This window comes from Chamaea fasciata, unplaced genomic scaffold (genome assembly GCF_029207755.1).
Source record: "Chamaea fasciata isolate MVZ Bird 193981 ecotype frontalis unplaced genomic scaffold, bChaFas1.0.hap1 SCAF_7, whole genome shotgun sequence".
Lineage (NCBI taxonomy): Eukaryota > Metazoa > Chordata > Aves > Passeriformes > Sylviidae > Chamaea > Chamaea fasciata.
Genome location: NW_027094092.1, coordinates 9,750,840 through 9,771,021, shown reverse-complemented (window position 1 = coordinate 9,771,021; position 20,182 = coordinate 9,750,840). Strand labels below are relative to the sequence as shown.

The 20,182-nt window shown below is 44.7% G+C and overlaps 2 protein-coding genes across 5 annotated transcripts in view; one reads left to right on the top strand and one right to left on the bottom strand.

The window, feature by feature from the left end:
- The window catches only part of NAV2 (neuron navigator 2), a 387,234-nt gene extending 378,755 nt beyond the window's left edge, over positions 1 to 8,479 (top strand). For all 4 annotated transcript variants that reach the window (XM_066187506.1, XM_066187504.1, XM_066187505.1 and 1 more), the window contains 5 exons: positions 69 to 140; positions 618 to 814; positions 1,015 to 1,133; positions 4,264 to 4,467; positions 4,799 to 8,479. In XM_066187506.1, coding sequence (XP_066043603.1) covers positions 69 to 140; positions 618 to 814; positions 1,015 to 1,133; positions 4,264 to 4,467; positions 4,799 to 4,924 — 718 coding nt within the window. In that variant the 3' untranslated portion in view covers positions 4,925 to 8,479. The remainder of the gene's footprint in view (positions 1 to 68; positions 141 to 617; positions 815 to 1,014; positions 1,134 to 4,263; positions 4,468 to 4,798) is intronic.
- Positions 8,480 to 16,255: 7,776 nt separating this feature from the next.
- Positions 16,256 to 19,964, bottom strand: DBX1 (developing brain homeobox 1). Its single transcript, XM_066186856.1, has 4 exons — positions 19,613 to 19,964; positions 19,069 to 19,170; positions 17,050 to 17,252; positions 16,256 to 16,630 (listed from the first exon to the last, which is right to left on the bottom strand). Exons 1-4 carry the CDS (start codon positions 19,962 to 19,964, stop codon positions 16,256 to 16,258), a joined length of 1,032 nt encoding a protein of 343 aa, XP_066042953.1.
- Between the last annotated feature and the right edge of the window lie 218 nt (positions 19,965 to 20,182).

The window sequence follows — 20,182 nt, the reverse complement described above, 5'->3', positions numbered from 1 at the left end:
TGTTTTACTTAAAACTTGTCTTTCAAAGTTCACAAGTTTGATTTGCTTGATTATTTTTCTTCCAATAGTCCATATATTATTGGCACAATGAACCAAGCCACCTCCTCCACACCTAATCTTCAACTTCACCATAATTTCAGGTACTGTTTTTTCATGTTTCTCATTTATGTTTGTGGGCTTGCAAAGGAGTAATGGCTACTGAGTCATCTGAAATTGTTCCTATCAGCTGAAATAGCAAAGTGAGAGAGAAATGCCATTTGCTCCTGGTTACTGCCCTGACATGTGCAGCTTGGTTATGGTGCTGTCATTAAAGGAACTGGGTTCATAAAACTTTTATTTTACAGAGGATTGTTAAGATACTTGATCTTCTACCGTGTTTTCAGTAAGACAATATTTAGGCAAAGCAGATTAATGAGAAATGAGCTGAAACAATGCGCAATAAAAATCGGTTCATCTAGTGAAATATTCCAAAGTAACTTCTGCTGAAAAACAAGTATGACTGGAATGACCCATTTGGATCCTGATAATCTGGCAATAAGAAGAGAAATGTAGTCAGGAATAGGTACACTCAGTAGCATGGAAGAGAAATAATGGCCATTTCTGCTGTTCTGACATAGATGGGTGCTATGTGCAAACCACACTGAGCCTGTCAGAGGCTTTCTTGGCCGTTTCCTGAGAAGAAAACTCATTGAAACAGAGATCAGTGGCAGGATGAGGAATGCAGAGCTGGTTAAGATTATTGATTGGATTCCCAAGGTCTGGCAACATCTGAACAAATTCTTGGAGGCTCACAGCTCCTCTGATGTTACTATTGGTAAGTACTCTGCCAGGCATATGTAAATATATGTGTTTTATTTCCTTATGTATCAGGTGTATCTTTGTCCACTTCCTTGTGCTGTATGTATCACATAAAAAAGGCTTTCTTTAAGAACCTACTTTTAGATGTTATCAATCCTATTTTTGATGCTTATTGTGATTGTGATTTGAGTGTAATATCTGAATTTCCCTTTCCAGGTCCACGGCTCTTCCTGTCCTGTCCAATAGATGTAGATGGTTCTAGAGTTTGGTTCACTGACTTGTGGAACTACTCCATCATTCCATATCTCCTGGAGGCAGTAAGAGAAGGACTACAGGTGAGCAGGCAAAGGGAAAAATCATAAGTCTAGAATGGCATCTGTTCAAAAGGCAACAAAACTCAGTAGTGGCAGCATTTTCTGTAGATATAACTTTGCATGTTGAATATCTGCATGTCTATGAAAATGTAACCAGAATTGCCAATAATTTCAGGCAGAATTAGTCCCTTCAAGCGCTTTTGAAATAGAGAGTGGAAGAAGTGATTAGATGCCAAACTGCTGATGTTTTCGGGGGTGGGGGGGGGAGTTAGACATACAAATACCTTTCAAAACTGTGTTCCAGAAGCACACTTTAAAATTATTTTGTGCATCAGAAAAATATGCACAGAATTTTCCTTTGGAAATCAAATCTGTCAGCATTGGAACAAAGCTATGCATGGAGAGAATGTGTTCATGAGTGACAGGAGCAGTATCAGTGACATTTTGATTACTTCTCAGATGATTTTTTTAGTAGCTTCCTTCATAATTCTTTCAGAGGATGAAGTGAAATCATCATTGATTGTCTGTGCTTAGTAATTGGTTCATAATCTGACAATTTGGAATAGTTTTTGGTGTCTGTGTGATTACGAAGCTTGTTGGAATCAGGAGGAGGGTTCAGCAGAGAATTGCTATGGACTTGCCATTTAGGTAGGAAAAAAAAGGAGTTTTTTTAATAACCAGCTCTTTGTTCACAGAATAAGCCCAGCAGCACCTAATTTAAAATATGATTTAGAACTTATCTTTTATTGATGGCTTCTTATGAATTTGTGAAATACATGAATTTGCCAAGTTTCAGGTAAAATTTGGGCAAACTGCAGCTGCCATTTGAAATTTGTCAGTATTTGGAGACCTCATTTTTTGGGGGAATTGTGGTAGACTCTGAGACGTAAGGAAAACAATAGGTCCTGGAGTACAAAACACTCTCAGGAACTTTGCTAGAAATGGAACAGGAGAACCATTTTACATCAGATTTGTTATAAAGGAAGGTAATGGGAGCCAGGAATCTTTCCTGCCTAAAACAAGAGAAAGGTGACTTTGTTTGCTCTTGAAATGAAGAAAACTGATAGAATAATGCATGGGCTCCTTGTACTGGGTTTTGGAGCTCTCATATCACTGATCAGTACTGGTGGAAAGCACTGAAAAATTACTAATGGAAGTGGAGAAAGAGACAGAGAGCAATTGGTAAAACCATCCTTTCGCTTCCTTGTTCTGCACAGTAATCTCCATCTCTCCTTAGGGTTTTTGAGTGGCTTGTTCCAGGTGTAAGGACTTCAGTTTCTTACTTTGTGCTTTAGATTCTTTATCCCCTTGAGTCCCTTTTCCCCAAATTGCACTAATTCATCCCTATTTAAATAACTTCGCTCTTGTTTGGTTGATGGATAAGAAGATGCACTTTAGTACTTTAAGAGTAGCCAGAGTGGTGCTAATGAACAAGCTAATGATGGAAATGTGGGTTTCATCTGCGGCTGTTTTCTGTTCCCCACACCCGCAAACACTCCTCTGAGAGCACGTCTTCTTTCCTGAAATTGCCTGCCCGAAAGGAAAGGTGCACTGACTCCTAATTTCACTCCGATCTCTGTGGATCTGCTCTCAGCTATTTTTATATTTCTGTTTCTGATTTAGAGAATTGTTTGGGGTCAAATACAAACAAGCCAAATGGATCCTTACAATAATTGCTCCTATGGGAGCTGACTTGTTTTGTTCTTCAAAACAGGGATGTGAAAATTTAAAGATTGTGCAAAACCTGAGTTCCTCCTGCTTGGTGTATCAGTATAGAATGCAGCACCAGCAAAAAGAGGACCCAGAGTCCCTGTGGCTTCCTGTCACTGTCACTCATACTCCAGGGATTTTTTCTTTCATGCTCTGTGGAGCAACCTGTTCCATCCTTGTCCCATGACTTGCTCCCTGGAAAACGTGCCAGTGGGAGGGGTGGACAGACCTGGTTGCCATGGAAGAGGATCGTGAGTCATTTAGCCTCTCTTGAGCTCAGATCCACTCAGACTTGCAGGAGAAATACAAAATCCTCACCACTTACCAAATGACACGTATCACTGTAAATTTGAGAACAAGATTAAAGTGGGAAATCTGGTTTGCCACATCTTGAAGGCATTATGCTGGGAAGATAGCATAGCAGGGCTGCAGGATGAAGGGTTTGGGCTGTGGAGGAGGCTGTGTTTCAGATTGCCTAGCACCATCTGCTGGCACCTCTGCTCCCTCCTGCTTCACAGCACACCACGGGTTGGTACTCAGAGCAATTTAACACTTTGTGCATGCTAAAACTAAACTCACAAAAAACATGCCATGGGGAAACAGTGTTGAGGAAATTGAGATAGTCTTAGGTCCATCAGAGAACTGGTGAATTTCTTTGCTAGACTGTTGTTTTTACCCCTGTGCAGGAGGTTAAAAGAAGGGGACAGGGACAAAATGTCAGAGAAACTCCAGTTGCTGAAGGATGTTGATGGTGATATTATAAAGTGGAAATAAATGTTTTAAAGGCACCTGTAGTTGTATTTGTACTTTTGGAAGTCATGAGGCATTAAAATGAATGTGTTGTCTAGCTAAGGCAGATGGAATATAACAGGGAGAATATGTTGGGATCCAGTAGCTCAGTCTATTCCATACAGAAAAACGTTTTTGAAACAGAGCTTGCCTGCTTGGGAACCTGACCGTAGACAAATGCTGCTGCTGGTGCTTTTTCTTAGTTGAATACGAAAAGTTCTGACTTGAAAACTTTATTCCTTGACACCCATCACTATTGCCTGATGACAGATCTCACGTTTCCTCCTCCACGTTCCATGGATGGCAGTTTGTAAGGCAGTTGCCAGTGCAATCCAGATGTTAGCACTGATGGCTTCTTTTGTGTGCTGACATTGTTTAAGTTGACTTAATTAGGTGATGCTGTTTTCAGGCGTTTCTTCCTTCAGCTGGTGCCAAGAGAAGGGCACTGCAGCCTCAGGGGAGGTGGTCAGCTCCTTCCAAATCAGTGCCATGACAAAGGGCTTTGTGTGTCATTAGGGTAAGGAAAATCTCATGTTCAGCCCTGCTTTACAAAGTGTTCCCTGCAGCCCAAGAAGCGTGGCATGTTCATTTTGGTTAGGCAGGCGCTGGCTGAGGTGGTTGCAATGTTTGGCATGGTTCTGTGCTCTTTCAGCTGTATGGGAGGAGAGCTCCCTGGGAGGATCCTGCCAAGTGGGTGATGGACACCTACCCCTGGGCAGCCAGCCCCCAGCACCACGAGTGGCCCCCTCTGCTCCAGCTGCGGCCCGAGGACGTGGGCTTTGATGGCTACTCCGTGTCCCGGGAAGGCTCCACCTCCAAACAAGTTCCAGTGAGTGATGCTGAAGGAGATCCTCTGGTAAGCTCTCATTTCTGGAACAGCAGAACTGTTTCTATTTGCCTTATTTCTAGGGATTAGAAACAGGAACTGGTCTGTGGCTGTAGACTAATCCCTTTGGTCGTCTCGTTTTCCCCTTTACTGGAAAAGCTGTGTTTTATCAGTAATGTGAATGCTGCTGTGATCTACAGTCAGTACCTCTTCTGAGCCTCAGCATTATTGACCCTGCTTGTTTGTCCCTTTCCCTCCTTGCCCACTGGCAAAGCGAGTGTTGCTGTGGCTGTCATGTGGAGTTAATGTTGTTCCTACCTCAGAATACAAATAATCATGAACTTCCTTGCCTTCCTTGCAGATGAACATGCTAATGAGACTGCAGGAGGCAGCCAACTACTCCAGTCCCCAGAGTTACGACAGCGACTCCAACAGCAACAGCCATCACGATGACATCCTGGATTCCTCTCTGGAGTCGACGTTGTGATCTCCCTCAGACAGAGGTGCTTTCCACTTGGCAAGAGCCCTGATCACAGACTCATCAAAAGAACATGTTCCTGGGCTGGGATCTCAGTATTAGAGCTGCAAGAACAAGACACTTGGAGCAATCTTGAACCAGGGTGCAGGCAACCCTAGCGACCTTTGTATTGTTTTTCTTTTGACGATGATGAGAACTGCACTACTCCTTTGTTTCCTTCCTTTTAGTTGCTGTAAGCTCTCATGCCTAAGATCCTGAAGATGTTAAAAATAATGATCATTACTAAGTCGAAGGGACTGGGGTGGGAGGCAGCTTCACAGCTGTGAAGCAAACAGCTTTGTGCCATGTACTGTCTGGAGAGAGAGGGAAGAGGGAATATTTGCCTATGCTGCTTCTGACCAAACACGTTTATGTGAGGGCTGGACTTTTACCAATCAGCTTTGTGGATTAAACTCAGCTTCATATAGTTCTGGTGCTATAACAATGTTGCTTGCCTCAGTAATAATACTTAATGAAGGCAAAGCTGCAAAACAGGGAAGCTTGAATAAATATTAAAAAAAGAGAAAAGGAAAAAAAAGAAACTAAAGCAAAAAGCGCTGCTCTCCATGCCAGTCTGAGACCTTGGCTTTCTTTCATTGTGTGTTTATAAAGATTATATATATAAATAGGAATATATAAAAATATATATACAGTCTGAACAAATCAGGTTTTTTTCAAACACTGTGTAACAATCAATCCTGCTACAAGTGAAAGATCAGGTAGCCCTTTGCTAGTCAGGGCCCAGTTCTCTTCCCACTCACATCCACACCACCAGCTGGGCTGACTTCTGTGGTGTTTACACCCCACTAATCCACCCTGAGGAGAGGGGGCTTCCCTCCTGCACAGAAGTCAGTGGCAGGGCTGTGCCCCACAGGGTCCTACAGCTCCAAAGGACCCTTGGCAGTGCACAGGCATGGTGAGCTCTGTACACAGGGGTGAGCTACACCCCTGCAAAGGGATGAGTCAGACTTTCAGTTTTAAATTCTTGCCATGAAATGTTACAGCTCTTTTCTAAAAACTTTGGGTTTTGTTCCGAGGTTTCATTCCAATCAGCACAACCATAAGGGGGTTAATAGAAATTCAGCTCTGTGGCAGTTCCAGTGCTACTCTGGTGACAATACTTACTTCCATGACTTTTCTTTTTAATTGCAAAGTTAAAAAAAAAAATAGTATTTTAGCAGTATTCAGGTCTAGAAAAAAAAAAAGATAAAGTACTGAGTACTGTGTCTTTTGAGTTTAGCTGTGCCATACTTTTGAGTTGTGGCAGAGCTGTGAACCTGGTTTGGTTTCTCCTCCTCTGTGAACGCACACACCCACACTATCAGTGTTAAGGCTTGTACTTTTGTTGGGGAACAAGAACACCTCCCAAAGAGTTGCACTTTCCTGGTGACACCACCATCCCCAGCACGTCAGCTGTACCTCAGCCAACACCTCACTCCTCAGGAGGGATTTGTACGAGCCTTTCCAGCTCTCCTTTGGTGCTGACTTTTAAAAGCGATGCCTTATTTTGTACTAATTGTGTTTGATTGAATTAGTGCTGTATATTATGGGATTTTATTTAAAGAAACAGGGCTAAAGTCATCTCTTAAAATATCATAAGTTGCTGTGAATATTGTTTGTATGAGATACTAGAATTTGTTTAAATGTGACAAAAAAAAAGGAGGGAAATGAGATAACGTTTCAGGTTCATATCAATCCACAGCTAATAAATCACTGAAGAGCTGTTTTATCCATGCAGGAGGGACAAGAGAAGCTTTTCAACTCTAATAAATTTCAGGAATATGCTGGTTTTTCAATGTACAGTAAGAAATCTTACTACAAACACTTTTTGAAGAGCTTGTGGGTTTAAAGGAACATAACAGACAAATTCATGCTTCTGTGGCTCAGCTTGAGAGGATGGTTTTATTATACCTCATGACTTTCTGTAATATAACTGTACTTTGTCTTACTAAGCTGGTCTTGAATCTGCTCCTGTTACAACTTTTAAGTGCTGATGACTTTTTTTTTTTTAAGAAAAATATTGTAAAAGGAAAAATTTAAATATTTTAATGATGGGGGGGAAGAGCTTGGTGTTGTTACCGTTTTAATCTTATGAACTCTGATTTCATTATGTCACTGAATGGAATAACAAAGGTTACTCAGCCAATTTTCCTAATTCAGTTCTTGGTACTGTAAAAAATGGGTTAGATCTGTATGGAATCAAATCCATAGCATGCTGATGATGAGTTTGAGAGGAGTTAATTTTTCCAGTAGTCTTGACAATTCTGCTTCCCAGCACTGACTTTACCTGCTACTACTGTGAATTTTGGTACCTAATCCCCCAACTGAATCCATGCAGACAGAGCATGTGCCTGTAAAAAAGAATCCAGTTGCAGGGCTAGGGCTTTAAATGGACTTGATATCCTAGGAAATATCTCGGTTGACCTTTAACAGAGTGCTAAAAGACATGTTTAAAGTAGTGTTTAATTTGTGGGGAACGGGGTATTTTTTTTTTCTCATGTTTAATCCTGTGCTTAAGCTCAGGAAGACATTTCTATTATCTGTTCTTTTTTTATTGACACTAGCTTGGCTTAAAGTGAGAGAGGCAATTTTGAATAGGCTAGTCATTCTGAGCATCACAATATTCCATGTCTTTTCTGAAACTTCGGGAAGCAGGGTTACCTGTTGTGCACACGTCTTAGTTTTTATCAAGACTTTTCATAGATTAAGTCTGTCTTTAGGTGACTTCCTTCTCATTTAAGGCTTTTTCAAAACACTTCCTTTTTTTTTTTTTTTTCTTTTTTTTTTCTCCTCCTTACAAAGTTGGCTTGTTTAAAAAAATACCAACAAGAAATGCAAGATTCTATGCAACATTCGTGTTGAGTTATAAATTGAGAGAATAAACCATTTTCTTTCCTTCAGAACTGCCAAGAATGATATAGGCCATAAATGAGATGTGGTTTATTTGGGGAAGGGGAGGGGGTTGGTTAGCCTTTTTGTACATTTTGAAAGAAGCAAACTTGATATTTCATTGTTGATGCTTAACTTCGATATTATGTGTATGAAATCTTGTCTAAATGTGGCAATTTTTCTTTCAAGAAAAAATAACATACAAAAACAAAGCAAAAAAATCTTTGTTGATATTAAATGGAAGGTTGCTGTTTTGATCTAGTCGTTTCCAGTGGAACAGTTTATGAAATATGTTCTATAAGATGTACATTTTTTCATTGTAACATAGAAATGTAAATATTTGATTAAAAGTGCTGCATTTTGATGAATTTTTTCTAGCCATTTTTAAAGAGAAAACTAGGAATTGAGTATTTTGTGTACGTTTATGATGTTTTCCATTTGCTCCTCTCCCTATTTAATTTTCAGTTCTCATTTAGGATTGGAATTTGTGAATGGTCTGTTTGAGATCATGCCTCCCCTTTCTCACTCTCCCGGTTTCTACCCCTTCCCCACCCTGTGTCATGGAGAATAAAGCTGATGATTGTACCAGTCTTAAATTATTCATGATTCAATAAAATTGATGCTTATTTATTCAGATTTGTGGCTTCCCAGAACTTTTTATGCCTTCCTAATCACCATTTTACAATTTTTCATTTGAAGAGTAGGGGGATCACTACTTTGGTTTTGTTGGCTTGTTGTAAGTACCTGTGAGGAGGTGCCAATGGCCCTCACCCATCCATCCAGTTTCCAGGGGCATCTCCCACCCCTCTGGACAACCTTCACATTCTACACAGTATTCCAATTTCCTCTTCACCCATTTGATAGAGACATTGTGGTTATACAGTAATAAATACACAGTCAGTAAAAAACATGTAGGAAACTATTATCCTTCATGGCAAGTAAATACTCTGACTAAAAAAAAAAATAAAAGTTCTCTGTTCAGAAAGGATAAATGCAAACACCTCTGCACTTAAAATCTAAGGGATTTGGGATTTTTTTCTTGGAGACTAATTCTCTTCATATTTCTGGGTTTTTTGATAGTTCCTTGTCCACTTGTCACTCATTTGAACGATTAAAGTTGGTGGGACAGGTTCATGTGTAGAAAACTTCAAGGAAAATAGAAAAAGAAGTACTGCTGAAAACTGATGATCACAGTCAAGTTTGTTCAATCCAAAAATACTCTTAATGACGCAGCAGTGTAAATGGTAGCTCAGAGCTGATCTGTAATGTGGACAGTTTTTGTCCTCCACAGCAGTTTTCCGGAGGCAGAATTACTTTGGACATGCTCAAGCACATTTTTCTGTGTTCTGTAAACTTCTTTGATTCACAGAATTGCATGTCCTAGACTTGGTCCTGGAAAATGCTTCAGCCATGATCTTGGATAATTTTGGAATCCATACTGGACTGCCAAAATGCTTATTATCTCTCAGGTATTCTTCCCTTCCTTTCCTTTTTTGGCTGCCCTGTCCCTTTCCCACATTATTATTTTCTCTGCTTATGCACTCTATCTTGTTCACTTATCTTGACTTTCTTTTTTCCTTTACCTCATCTTCTCTTCAACCTTTATTTTCCTACTTTTCTGTTTCCAACATCCTGTTTCATTTTATACCCTTCCTGGATCCATCTCATCCTTTCTCAGTGCTGTAGGATCAGTGCTGACTTCCGTTCTGCAATGGAGAAGGGAAATTCTCTGGAGTCATTTTATAAGCTCAGTCTGCAGCCTGTGACACGTATTTACACCCTTCTCATTGCTCTGACCTTTTCCACTGGTACTTTGGAGTAGTCGCCTCAAGAACCAGAGAGGAAGTTCTTCCTGGTACACTGCAGACTCCCATCCTCCATTCCACACTTTCTGTTCATTTCACCACTTCACTGATGCCCAGGATTCTGACATTGATCTCTGTGGTAACCAAGGGTTAATCTGTGGTTTCTAATATGGACCTTTAATCTGGGCTTTTGGGAGTTAGAGCAGAGCACAGCAGCTGAGGACAATTTTCATCTTTGCCCCTGGCAGTGTGGTGACTGTAGGCAAATCCTTCCCCATCATCATCTTTGTTGGCTTAGCCACACACAGATATCCATGTTCCTCTCTCCTTCCTCAATCAGAATGGTTTGGGTTGGAAAGGGCCTTTAGAAGTCATCTAGTCCAACCTCCTGCAATGAGCTGAGATGTTTTCTGTCATAGCAGGTTGCTCAGTCACAGGTATTTCTGATTTGCTCAGGGGCTCGAGAGATGTTACAGGGAGTGGAGATATCCTCTTGGAATTTCCTCCATGAGGGGCTGAGCAATTAGGAAGTCTGAAGGACTTTACGTAGATTGGGATCCACAGGCAGATGGGAACAGTTTGTGCTTCCACTGAAAACCCATTGTAGATGGAGGAGCTGGTGATCCACATGTCTGTGAGCCTGAGTACAGCCAGGACTGTGCTGTGCTGCCCTGTGCCGCCAGAACAGGCTGCCCTCCAGACCTGGGATGCACAAACCCCTTGTCCATAGGATCAGGTCAGACCACTCCAGCAGAGGCACACAGCTGCTGCTGGGTTCCCAGGGGCTGAGCCATCCATGTGTCCTTGGCTTTGTGTAACTGTTGGAACCCTGGTAACTGAGAATTTCAGACTTTCTGTGCTGACAGGCACTGACCCCCAAGAAAACACTGCATTTGACCCGAGGCCATGGGGAAGGCTTCCAGAATTGAGTGACAGCACTGGGACTATGGGTCGTAGTTTGAATAGAAGTGTGTGATAACACATGGTGGAAAACTTAAGTGTTTAAGGTTTTAGAATATAGTAATATATATATAAAGCAAGATGGAGGTTTTAGGGTGGACCCTTCTTTTTCACCTTCTTCATGGGTCTGGGTGGTATTTTGTAATTGGATAGAAAAGTCCTCATTGCAGGCCACGGGTGGTTGGTTATTGGGTTAGAAGTAATTGAGGTGTCATTTCTTAATTGGACAGTTTATCCTTAAAAGGCCTTGTAGAGAGAGAGGGATAGGGGCCATTTTTAGTTTGTTAGCTGGGAGTGCTGTAGAACTCACGGGTTGTGAGACTGTAATGTAGATAAAAATGAATAAACATCTGAGTCCAAACAAGAAACACCGTCTTGTGCATTTAGTCCCGACCCTGGCAAAACAAGATAAAACACAACATCTAACCATGCAGCAGAAGGTCTCATGGGTGCACCCTTCGTGTTTGACAGCAGAAATGGTTAATAGGGTTCTTTTGCTGTGAGAAAACACCCTCCTGCGATACCTTGAATGCCACAGCCATGGGTGGGGTGTGGCCAGGATGCTGTATGTGGATGCTGCTCTGCTGGGGGTTCTCAACATCTGGAGGGACAGGAGATTGTCTCTGCTGTTCCCATCTTGCAGTGTTGGCTCTAACAAGCAGCATTTGATCACTCACCAGGTCCCGGTGCCTTTTTATCGGGATTGTGATGAACCAGCACCACCCAGTGCAAAAGAGGAGTTAGGACACAAAGCCCAAGCAGGGACGGAACAAGTGCATGAGCTCAGATCTGCGTGAGCCACTAAACCTCATCCACTGCAGGATTTCTGACAATGTTAGTACACAATTTTCAGCTTCACACTTTCTGCCAGACCACCAACCTCCAGTCCCAAATCAGTCCTGACTGTTAAACAATCTATTTCTGCACAGGAGTGCCCAAAGCATCCACGGGGATCCTGGAAAGCTCTGAGAAATGCTTCCTGCTGCAGATGCTGGACATGCTGATTCAGAACAGCCCTTTGCTGGCTGGATTTAGTGCTCACAACCTGATAATAGTTCCTTTACTGCATAACTATCAGTGGTGGCCTTGGACATAGCAATAATAACATTGTGAAGTTTCAGATCCTGAGAACAAGAACACTGAAGAAAACTGAAAGGACAAAACCCCTGGATTTCGGAAGCACTGAAACTTCCACTTCTGAAACTTCCATATGCTCAGAGCCCAGCTTTGAGGGTCTGTGGGAAGCATCCACGGAGAACACAAGCATCTTTTAAGGGCTGGGAGTTACTCAGGAACAATCCAACCCCTACAAAAGGAGAGGGAGGAAGCAGAGCAGGAGACCACTCTGGCTCAGCAGGGAGCTTTTGGATATGCTTGAACACCAAAAGAAGAGATAAATACTGACCAGGGAAAGGTGGCCAAATACCCATCCAGGACTACAAGAACCTTGCTGGGGTATACAAAGTTGCATTTAGCAAGGCTAAGCTTGGCTAAACCTAGGAGGGGTATGACAGCCTGCCCTGTGAAGAAAGACTGAAGCAGTTGGGTCTCCTCCTGAAGAAAACTTGTCCAGGACTTCATGGCAGGACTTCAGGACCTAAAGGGCAGCCACAAAGGGGATGTATGCTCTCTTTCACAAGGAGCCACATGGAGAGGACTAGGAGCAATGGGTACAAGTTGTACCAGGAGAGGTTTTGTCTCACTATCACAATGCTATTTTTTTACAGAAGGAACAATCATTCTACGGAACAATCTCCCCAAGGATATGGTAGAGTCCCCATTGATGGAGGTTTTTCAAAATATGGTTGATCAGGGTAATAGTCCTCACCTAAATTCCCTTTTCCACAAAAGGCTGGACCAGAGGATCTTTCCAAGATGTCTTCCAACCTGTGCTATTGTGTGATTTTATGAAGTATTTTAGCCCTTTGCTGGTTACATAGGAGGGAAAATTAGGTTAAAACAGCGCACCTGGCACATGTGCATGTCCAGTAAAGGCCTGCCTGTGGGCCCCACTCTGCTGGGCTTCCCAGGTGTTAAATCCCTGTCACGTGGGTTGGGAAAGTGGTGCTGGCGTGGGGTTTGGGGTTTGAAGAACATTATTTACTTCTGTCAATTCAATCTCAGTTCAAAAATACAAGAGCTCTGAAGATGTCCAATTAGGTCACTTGATAAGGGCCAGCAGGAGGGATGATCTTTCCCATCCCTGCTGAGCATTTCTACCCTGTGCTCCTCAGACACAGCAGTGAGGCCATTCCAGCTGCTGGAGAAGCAAATCAAGGGAACAGATCCGTTTTCTGCTCCTCAGTCTGATGCCTTCTGCTCCCTGCCCATGCACACACTCTGGCACAGGGCTGGGCCTGGGAAGGGAGCACAGCCAGGAGTGAGGCTCTGCCTTGCCTCTCCTCACAGTAACAGAGCCCAGAGATTTCTGCCATTTGGATACAGGGCAGAGCTGTGAGTCAATAAACTTAAGTCTAAAATCATAAAAGGTTTGGGACCTAAAAATACCCCAATAATATCTTGATTCTTCTTTAATAAATAGTCATTTTCCACCTGAAAGATAAGAAAGGGGGGAAATCTCAATTTTACCTTGAAAAAATTTCACAAAGTTCTCCAGCCAGTGCATGCAGGATAGCACAAGCTGGATGCTCTTAACTGATGGTTCTGATCTGTAATTAGTCAGCAGCAAATGCCAAATGTGCTGGTAAGTGATGTCACACTGGGTTTGCTGATGCTTTGTCAAATGAAATGTGGAATCTTCTTGATGTAATACCACTTCACCGTTCTGGGGTTTTGTTTATTTTCATTGCAGCACTTATCTGTGGGGTTTAGGCTGTGTTGATATTGATGCCTTAAGTTTCAACTTTCATGTTTTTCACATTCTGCGCTGCCCAGGGGTGCAGTTCTGAGCCTCATATTAAGTGCTGCTAAGCTCTCTTTGCAGAGCAGGGAGACAGAAAAAATCCTTTTCCTGCTGAAGACCAAGGACAACTTTCAGGCCCAAAAGCACAAACAAGGGTGGGCTGAAGGGAGGAACAAGAAGGATGGGACCTCACAACCTGAGGCTGCAATTGGACAATTAAACCCCAATATGCAAACGGACAAAAACTTATAAAAATGTGAGACCTCGTGACCAGTTGTCCTTTCTTTTTTGTGACAATTTTAATTCCACCTTGGATGTAGCCCTGGTCAGGCTCTTGTCCTGTCCAAGGTGTATCCTAAAGGCCTTTGAATAAACACCTACTTTATTCTCTAGCTGTGTGCAGTCTCTGTTTCAGGTCAGCCTTCCCAAGGCATTGGTGGGAAGAGACACAGCCAGGAAAGGTGACCCCAACTGACCAAAGGGATGTTCCAGACCATGGGACATCAGGCTTAGGATATAAAGTGGGGGTCAGGAGGAAGAAGGGGGATGTTTGGAGTGGTGGTGTTTGCCTTCCCAAGTAACCATTCCTGCTCTCCTGGGAAGGCTGAGCACCTGCTTGCCCATGGGAAGCGGTGAGTGAATTCCTTGTTTAGCTTTTCTTTTGTGCATGGCTTTTACAAAACAACAGACCCAAACCCAATGAGCCCTTTTGCTGTATTTTATGGGAAAAATACTGTCTGTGTATTTTTCATCTCTTTTTCCATTCCAACTGTACCAGGCGTATGTTCTCAATTGCTAATGGCTTCAAGGTATCAGAGAGGTAGAAGATGAGAAATGTGACAATGTGTCCCAGCTTAGATGTGTCCAATTACCTAATTGGAAAGGGGTTAAAGACCTGGAACAGCCTTTCTAGCAGAAGGTAGTCATGCCCTTTGTTTAGCAGTGTTCAGGAGGCTTTTGGACAATGCCCTTTAATAACACCTTTAATTTTTGACTAGCTCTGAAGTTGGACTAGATGTTTTTTGTAGGTCCCTTCCAAATGGAATCACTCTCTTCTTCCTTTCACACCTTCCCTTGTGGCTGTGGAGCACAGAGGGAGAGTTCGATCCGGGGGACATCTGCTGCATTTGTTGCTTTTGTTTTGGTGTGTTATGAATGGTGGGCACTAGAGATTGTGGAGCAGAAAATAAATGCAGTTTTGTAATGAAATCTCTGTTACAGAAAACCTCTGCTACCTGTATGCCAGGCAAAACCCACTGATGTTTCTGTGGTGTTTCAGCAGAAATATAAAAGCTAAAAGCAGGTGGGTGGTTATGGGTTTGCCTGGTGTTGTAGTAATGATCCTCAGCTGGACTTGAGGCTGAAGAGTTAAGTTTATCTCTTTCATTCTGTTTCCCTACCCTGTGAATGGTCCAATTACCTGCTTCCACTCTATAAACTGTAGTATCTTAGTGAGTTGCTCTCTAGTTAAAAGGCAGGTAGATGTTCTTGTAAAATCACTTAATTAGAAGCTGATAAGTTCTTACTGAATCACTAATAAGGTAGTTTCCTCTTCCAGACACAAACTACAACCATCTGTTATCTAGAACCAAGTAATACCGAATGGTCAAATTTGGAAATCTACTTTTTTTTTTTTTTTATTTGACAGTCATCCGCTTTAATATATATACATATTTAAAGTCTGTACATGGTAAAATACAAAATAAAATGTTTCTTTATAAGTTACACAACTAAACAGCTGCATTCGCCTGTAGTTTAGCTGTCATTTAATTAAAAAAAAAAAAGAGAGAGAGAGAGAGAGAAGCATTGTTGAACCATTGTAATATTCATTGACAATAACCTTGGTATAAAACACCCATACAGAGTAAGTGTACAAAATAGTGTACAGTTCATATAAGCTGTGCAAAGACAGCAAAGTTCAGTTAAAAATCAAAGAGGTGTATCCACTTTCCTCTGTCCACACCACGGAGAGGAGAAACAAGGTGGAAAATAAGCACAAACTTGTGGGTAAGAATATGGATTAGACAGTGCTTTGAACACAATAGTGACGAATAAATTAAGACAAAAATCGTGAATATGTAAGATCTCCATTACACAGGGCATGCTTGCAATAATACCTTCAAAGCCATTCCAGGGATTTCAGTGGATCTGTTGCACAAGCATGGTGCCATTTGGGGTGAGGAGGGAGGCAGAGCTCAGTCTGGGTCCCTCCTCAAGGTTATTTATTTTGGAGGAAAGGGTTACTAGGTCAGGCAAGTCTTCAGTAGTAGTATTACTGAAGTAATATAGTAGCTGGAAATTCACTTGAAAGGCAATAGAAATAGTCGCGACATCTAGATGGTATTTTTTTACTTTTCTTTTTTGTTTTTCTTTTTTTTCTTTTTTTTTTTTTTTTTTTCTTTTCTTTTTTTTTTTTTTTTTTTTTAAATCTGGGGAAAGAAGCTTCCCTTCCTACAGGGAAATTTCCCTTTTCTCCCTGCTGTAGAGCCAGGAGCTGCCTGTTGACTGTTTTTTGGGAGAAGGTAGCTAATTGAGCAAATATTGATTGCTAAGCAGTGAGAGTTATGAAAAGTTGGGCAGATATTATGAACATGAAAACCTCCACACGGGGCAACAAATGAGGAATATCAGTGAGAAGGATGTCATGCAGCTATTGTGATAAAGAAGCTGCACTGAAGAAGCATGTGGCCATTGGGGTGGGACAGCACCTCTTCAATTTATAGCACTCTGGTTTATTTACATCTTTGCAGTGTCCTCATGTGATGGTAGAGGCAGGCAAGTGATCTAAGAGACTGTTATCTCCTCCTCTTCTTCTTCCCCTTCATCGTCCTCTTCCTCTGAGTCTGAGAAGTCTGAAGGTTTGCTGGGGCTGCTAGAATGGGACGGAGAAGGAGACATCTGGGGGTCCAGTCTGTCCCTCAGGTGTAGATGTTCTGGGGACTGGTGGTAGGTCAGGGGATGCTGGGGGCTGGGTGGGCACACAGGGGGAACTTCCTCCTCCTCCTCCTCTCCTGAACATTTCTTGCCCACGTCACTGAGGTCTGGGTGCGGGTTGAACTTGGTGGGTAGGGTCTGTTCTCTGCAGCCACCAGAAGAGAGGAGCTCTCTTTCTTTGGAGTTCCTCCATTTCATCCTCCTGTTCTGGAACCAGATCTTCACCTGAGGGACAAAGCAACGGAGGAATGAGACGGTTCAGGAAAACAGGGACCAGAAAAGGTATTTTGGCTGCACTCTCAGAACCCTGCACAAGCCCATATTAAGGCTAACAGGAGACAGGGAATCTGATCTCTGGAGGACCCTAGGAGAGAGAAGAGGGGCAATCAGGCTGTGGTCCTACTCACCCAGCTGGGAATCGTGACATTTTGGGCTCTGTTGCTTGCCTGTAACTTGCTTTGGGTGTTCTTCCTGCTCCCATCCCCTTCTGCCCTGCTCCCATCCCCTTCTGCCCTACTCCCATCTCCTTCTCCCTGTGCCCATCCCTTCCTCCCCTGCTTCTCTCAAGCTGCCCCCAGGCAGTGTGGGGGAATCTTGGCTCCCCACACACCCTCTGCCCTCCCCTCACCCGGTGCCCCCCTCACCTGTGAGTCCTTGAGGCCCAGCTTGGCCGCCAGCTTCTTCCTGTCGGGTTTGCTGATGTACTTCTGCTTCTGGAACATCTTCTCCAGCGCCTTGCGCTGCACGTCGGAGAAGACGGCTCGGCGCAGCATCCCCCGGCGGGGCTTGCCTCGGGCTGCCAGCGGCCAGGAGAAGGTGCCAGGGATGGGGACCACGGCGGAGGCAGCTGCGGGAGGGACACAGGGCACTGAGCGCCGAGTGGGACTGGCCCCCACCATCCCTCCCTGCCCTTTGGGCGGGCGCTCATCAACCTGGGGCCGCGAAAAGGAGCTTTAGGCTTTAACCAGCCATCCCCCTTTCAGGCAGCAGGCAGCGATGGCTGGGATTAGATCTATCAGCTCAGATGTGGAAAATGGGTCAGTGGTGGCCGGTTTTGTTGGGAGATTCAAAGGTCCCCGGCCTGAAAAGGCAAAGCGAGGCATACCGGCTAAGACAGAGGTATAATAAAAAACCTCTCCCTCCCACTCAGAAGCATTTGATTTTTTTTTTTCCCCCAGATGCTTTTATCATTTCAGATGCTTTATTATGCTGGAGATGAAAATGAGGACTTTTCTGATTCCGAACAAAACCGCTCCTCTTCAGATGCAGTTTTGATCAACCAGTATTCATCTTTTTATAATAATCTCTTCTCTCTCCCCCCCCCCACCCCCACCCCGCTCCAAAGTTGGAGAATTCAATTCGAAGACATGAAAAGTAGCAGCTAATTAGCACACTGCCTGGTTCCCAGTGGCATTAGTATGATAAAAAGGGCAGAGTTTCGCCTTAAAAAAAAAAAAAAAAAGGAGGGGGGGAACCTCCCCAAGAGAGACAGAGATGCTAATGAAGCGTGAATGGTAATTGTGTAGTAATGAACTAACAGAAAAAGACTGAGGACAAGCAGCTAACGCCATATATTATTGGAACAAAAGAGATTTACACTTTCAAACTAAACACAACGGCATGCCAGGCTCCTCGGGAGAATACTGATGGCACAATCGTCTCTTTCCCCAAATCATTTTCATTAAATGGACATGAAAAGCTATTTATAAAGCTCAAGTTGTTTTTGTTAGGCTATTCACATGCTGGAGAAAGGAAGCAAATTCCATTATCCAGAGGATGAATAGAAGAGCTTGGGTTATTTTTTTTTTCTCTCTCCCTTTCCCTGTTTTCTTTTTAAATTCATAGCTTGTTTGTGTAATCAGATTTCGCATTTTTTGTTTTTGGTTTTGTTTTGGTTTGGGTTTTTCTTAACTGTTCTCTCGGCATCATGCTACTTCGGTGCTATAACAGACACAACTCCGTAGCCTGCTTTCTCGCCTTCCCCGTGTCGTTCGACGGTGTAACCGGGAAGGTGGAGGAGGGAAGGGTTAGTGGGCGGCCGAGGTGATGGAGCAGAGGGTAAGGACGCGGCGGAGGTGGAGCAGGGCAGTCACTCCGCTCCCGCAGAGCGCTGGATCCGCCTGTACCGCGGAAAGGTTTGAGGGACACCCACAGGCTCCCTCCCTCCATCCCTCCCTCTCTCCATCTCTCCCTCTCTCCATCCCTCCCTCTATCCGTCCCTCCCTCTGTCCATCCATCCCTCCCTCTGTCCATCCCTCCATCCCTCCCTCCCTGCCCGGGCACGGGCGGCGGGAGCTGACCGCTCCTCGTGGTGCTGAAACATCCTCTCCCGCCGGGCCGGAGGAACGCAGGGAGGGAGGGACAGGGAGAAGGAGGGCGCGGGGACCCGCCACGCCTCGGGACCGTGACAATCCCGGCTAATTTGCGGATCAGCGGGGGTAGCAGGCAGGGAATGTCAGGCAGTCACTGCCTGTGCTAAATCGGGCAGCAAATTGGCGCGACTGATGCTTGAATGTTGTACTCCCTCCAACCTCTGAACTGCAGCATAACCCCGACGGGGGGAAAGCAGGGACGGGCAGAAATCCCCGGGCTGTGCCGGCAGAGGGGCCCGCCCGCACACAGGGACACTTTTAAAAGTCAGGCTGTGACTTTTAAACACCTACCTGGGAAATAGGAAGATCGGAGAAAGGGCTGGAAGGATCCTTCAAAGTACGGAAAGGAGAAAGTCTTTGGCGGGACGCTCTGAAGCAACGCGGGGGAGGTTTCTAGTAAACAAATAAAATCAAATTAATCGAAGGGTAGCCGCCAGTTGGACCCGACCGACGGCAAGGCTGGGCTCTGTCGCTCGGTCCAGAGACCGACGCTGTGGTACTTTTAGAAAAAATAAGAGAGGCAGACTGAACTCGGAATGGCTGAGGAGAAGCGGCACTTTTGCTGTTCTTTCTTCCGTGAGGACAGGGGCAATCAGAAGACACGGCCAGGGGACCCCTGGTCTCTGGGACCCCTCCCTCCGCCTGCTTCTCCCGGGGCCGGCAGCGCTGCCCCTCGCCCTTGAGACCCGAGCGATGCGGAGGTCTCTGTAGCTCGGCGCCGGGTGCTCCCTCCCTTTCCCAAAGCGGCTCCCCGCGCTGCCCCCGGCCCGTCACCCCCTCCCGCGGGCCGGGTGTCCCCAGCTCCCGGGGCTCGGCGTGTCCGTCCCCCGCTTACCCGCTCGGGGCGTGGAGGAGAGGATGGCGTTGACTCCAAACTTCAGGAAAGTGGAGTCGCTGCTGGAAGTCTGCGGCGAACAGATCCTCCTGGAGCCGGCGGTGGTGGAGCTGGGGAGCTCCGGCGTTCCCGAGTCCGTCCTGGCCGCCGAGGTCGGGGGGGACATGCTGGGCGGGGGCGCAGTCCTGGGCAGGTAGCCGGTGGGCCTGCTGATCCGGATCAAATCTTCCACCAGGAAGCTGGAATGGCTGGAAAAAGCCGACTGCAGCGTCTGAGGCAAGGTGAGGGTGGGGGTGGGCCGGAGGAGGCTGGGGTAGACGGCTGGAGGGGCGATGAGGCTGGGGAACATCATCGCAGGGGCCGTCCGCGGAGCCGGGCTGGGGCCGCTCGCCTGCTTGTTTGTTTGTTCGCTTTTGTCTTCTGTTTTGCAAACCCGGGTTGGTAAAGATCCAGCCAGCGAGCCTGGCGGAGTTCTCTCTGCCCCTTCCTCCTGGACCGTGGGTTTTATAGTGGTCAGCCCCGCTGAGGCTCTTTCAAAAGTGACAGCCCCAACAATGGGGTTCAACAAAG

Bases quoted from the DNA above. Each gene is read 5' to 3' on its own strand.
- DBX1 (XM_066186856.1), bottom strand. From the start codon at position 19,964: ATGATGTTCCCCAGCCTCATCGCCCCTCCAGCCGTCTACCCCAGCCTC. The intron at 17,253-19,068 runs GTAGGTGTTTAA...TCCCTCCCGCAG, and splicing joins CCGATCTTCCTATTTCCCAG to CTGCCTCCGCCGTGGTCCCC. The intron at 16,631-17,049 runs GTGAGGGGGGCA...TTTGTCCCTCAG, and splicing joins TGGGCCTCAAGGACTCACAG to GTGAAGATCTGGTTCCAGAA.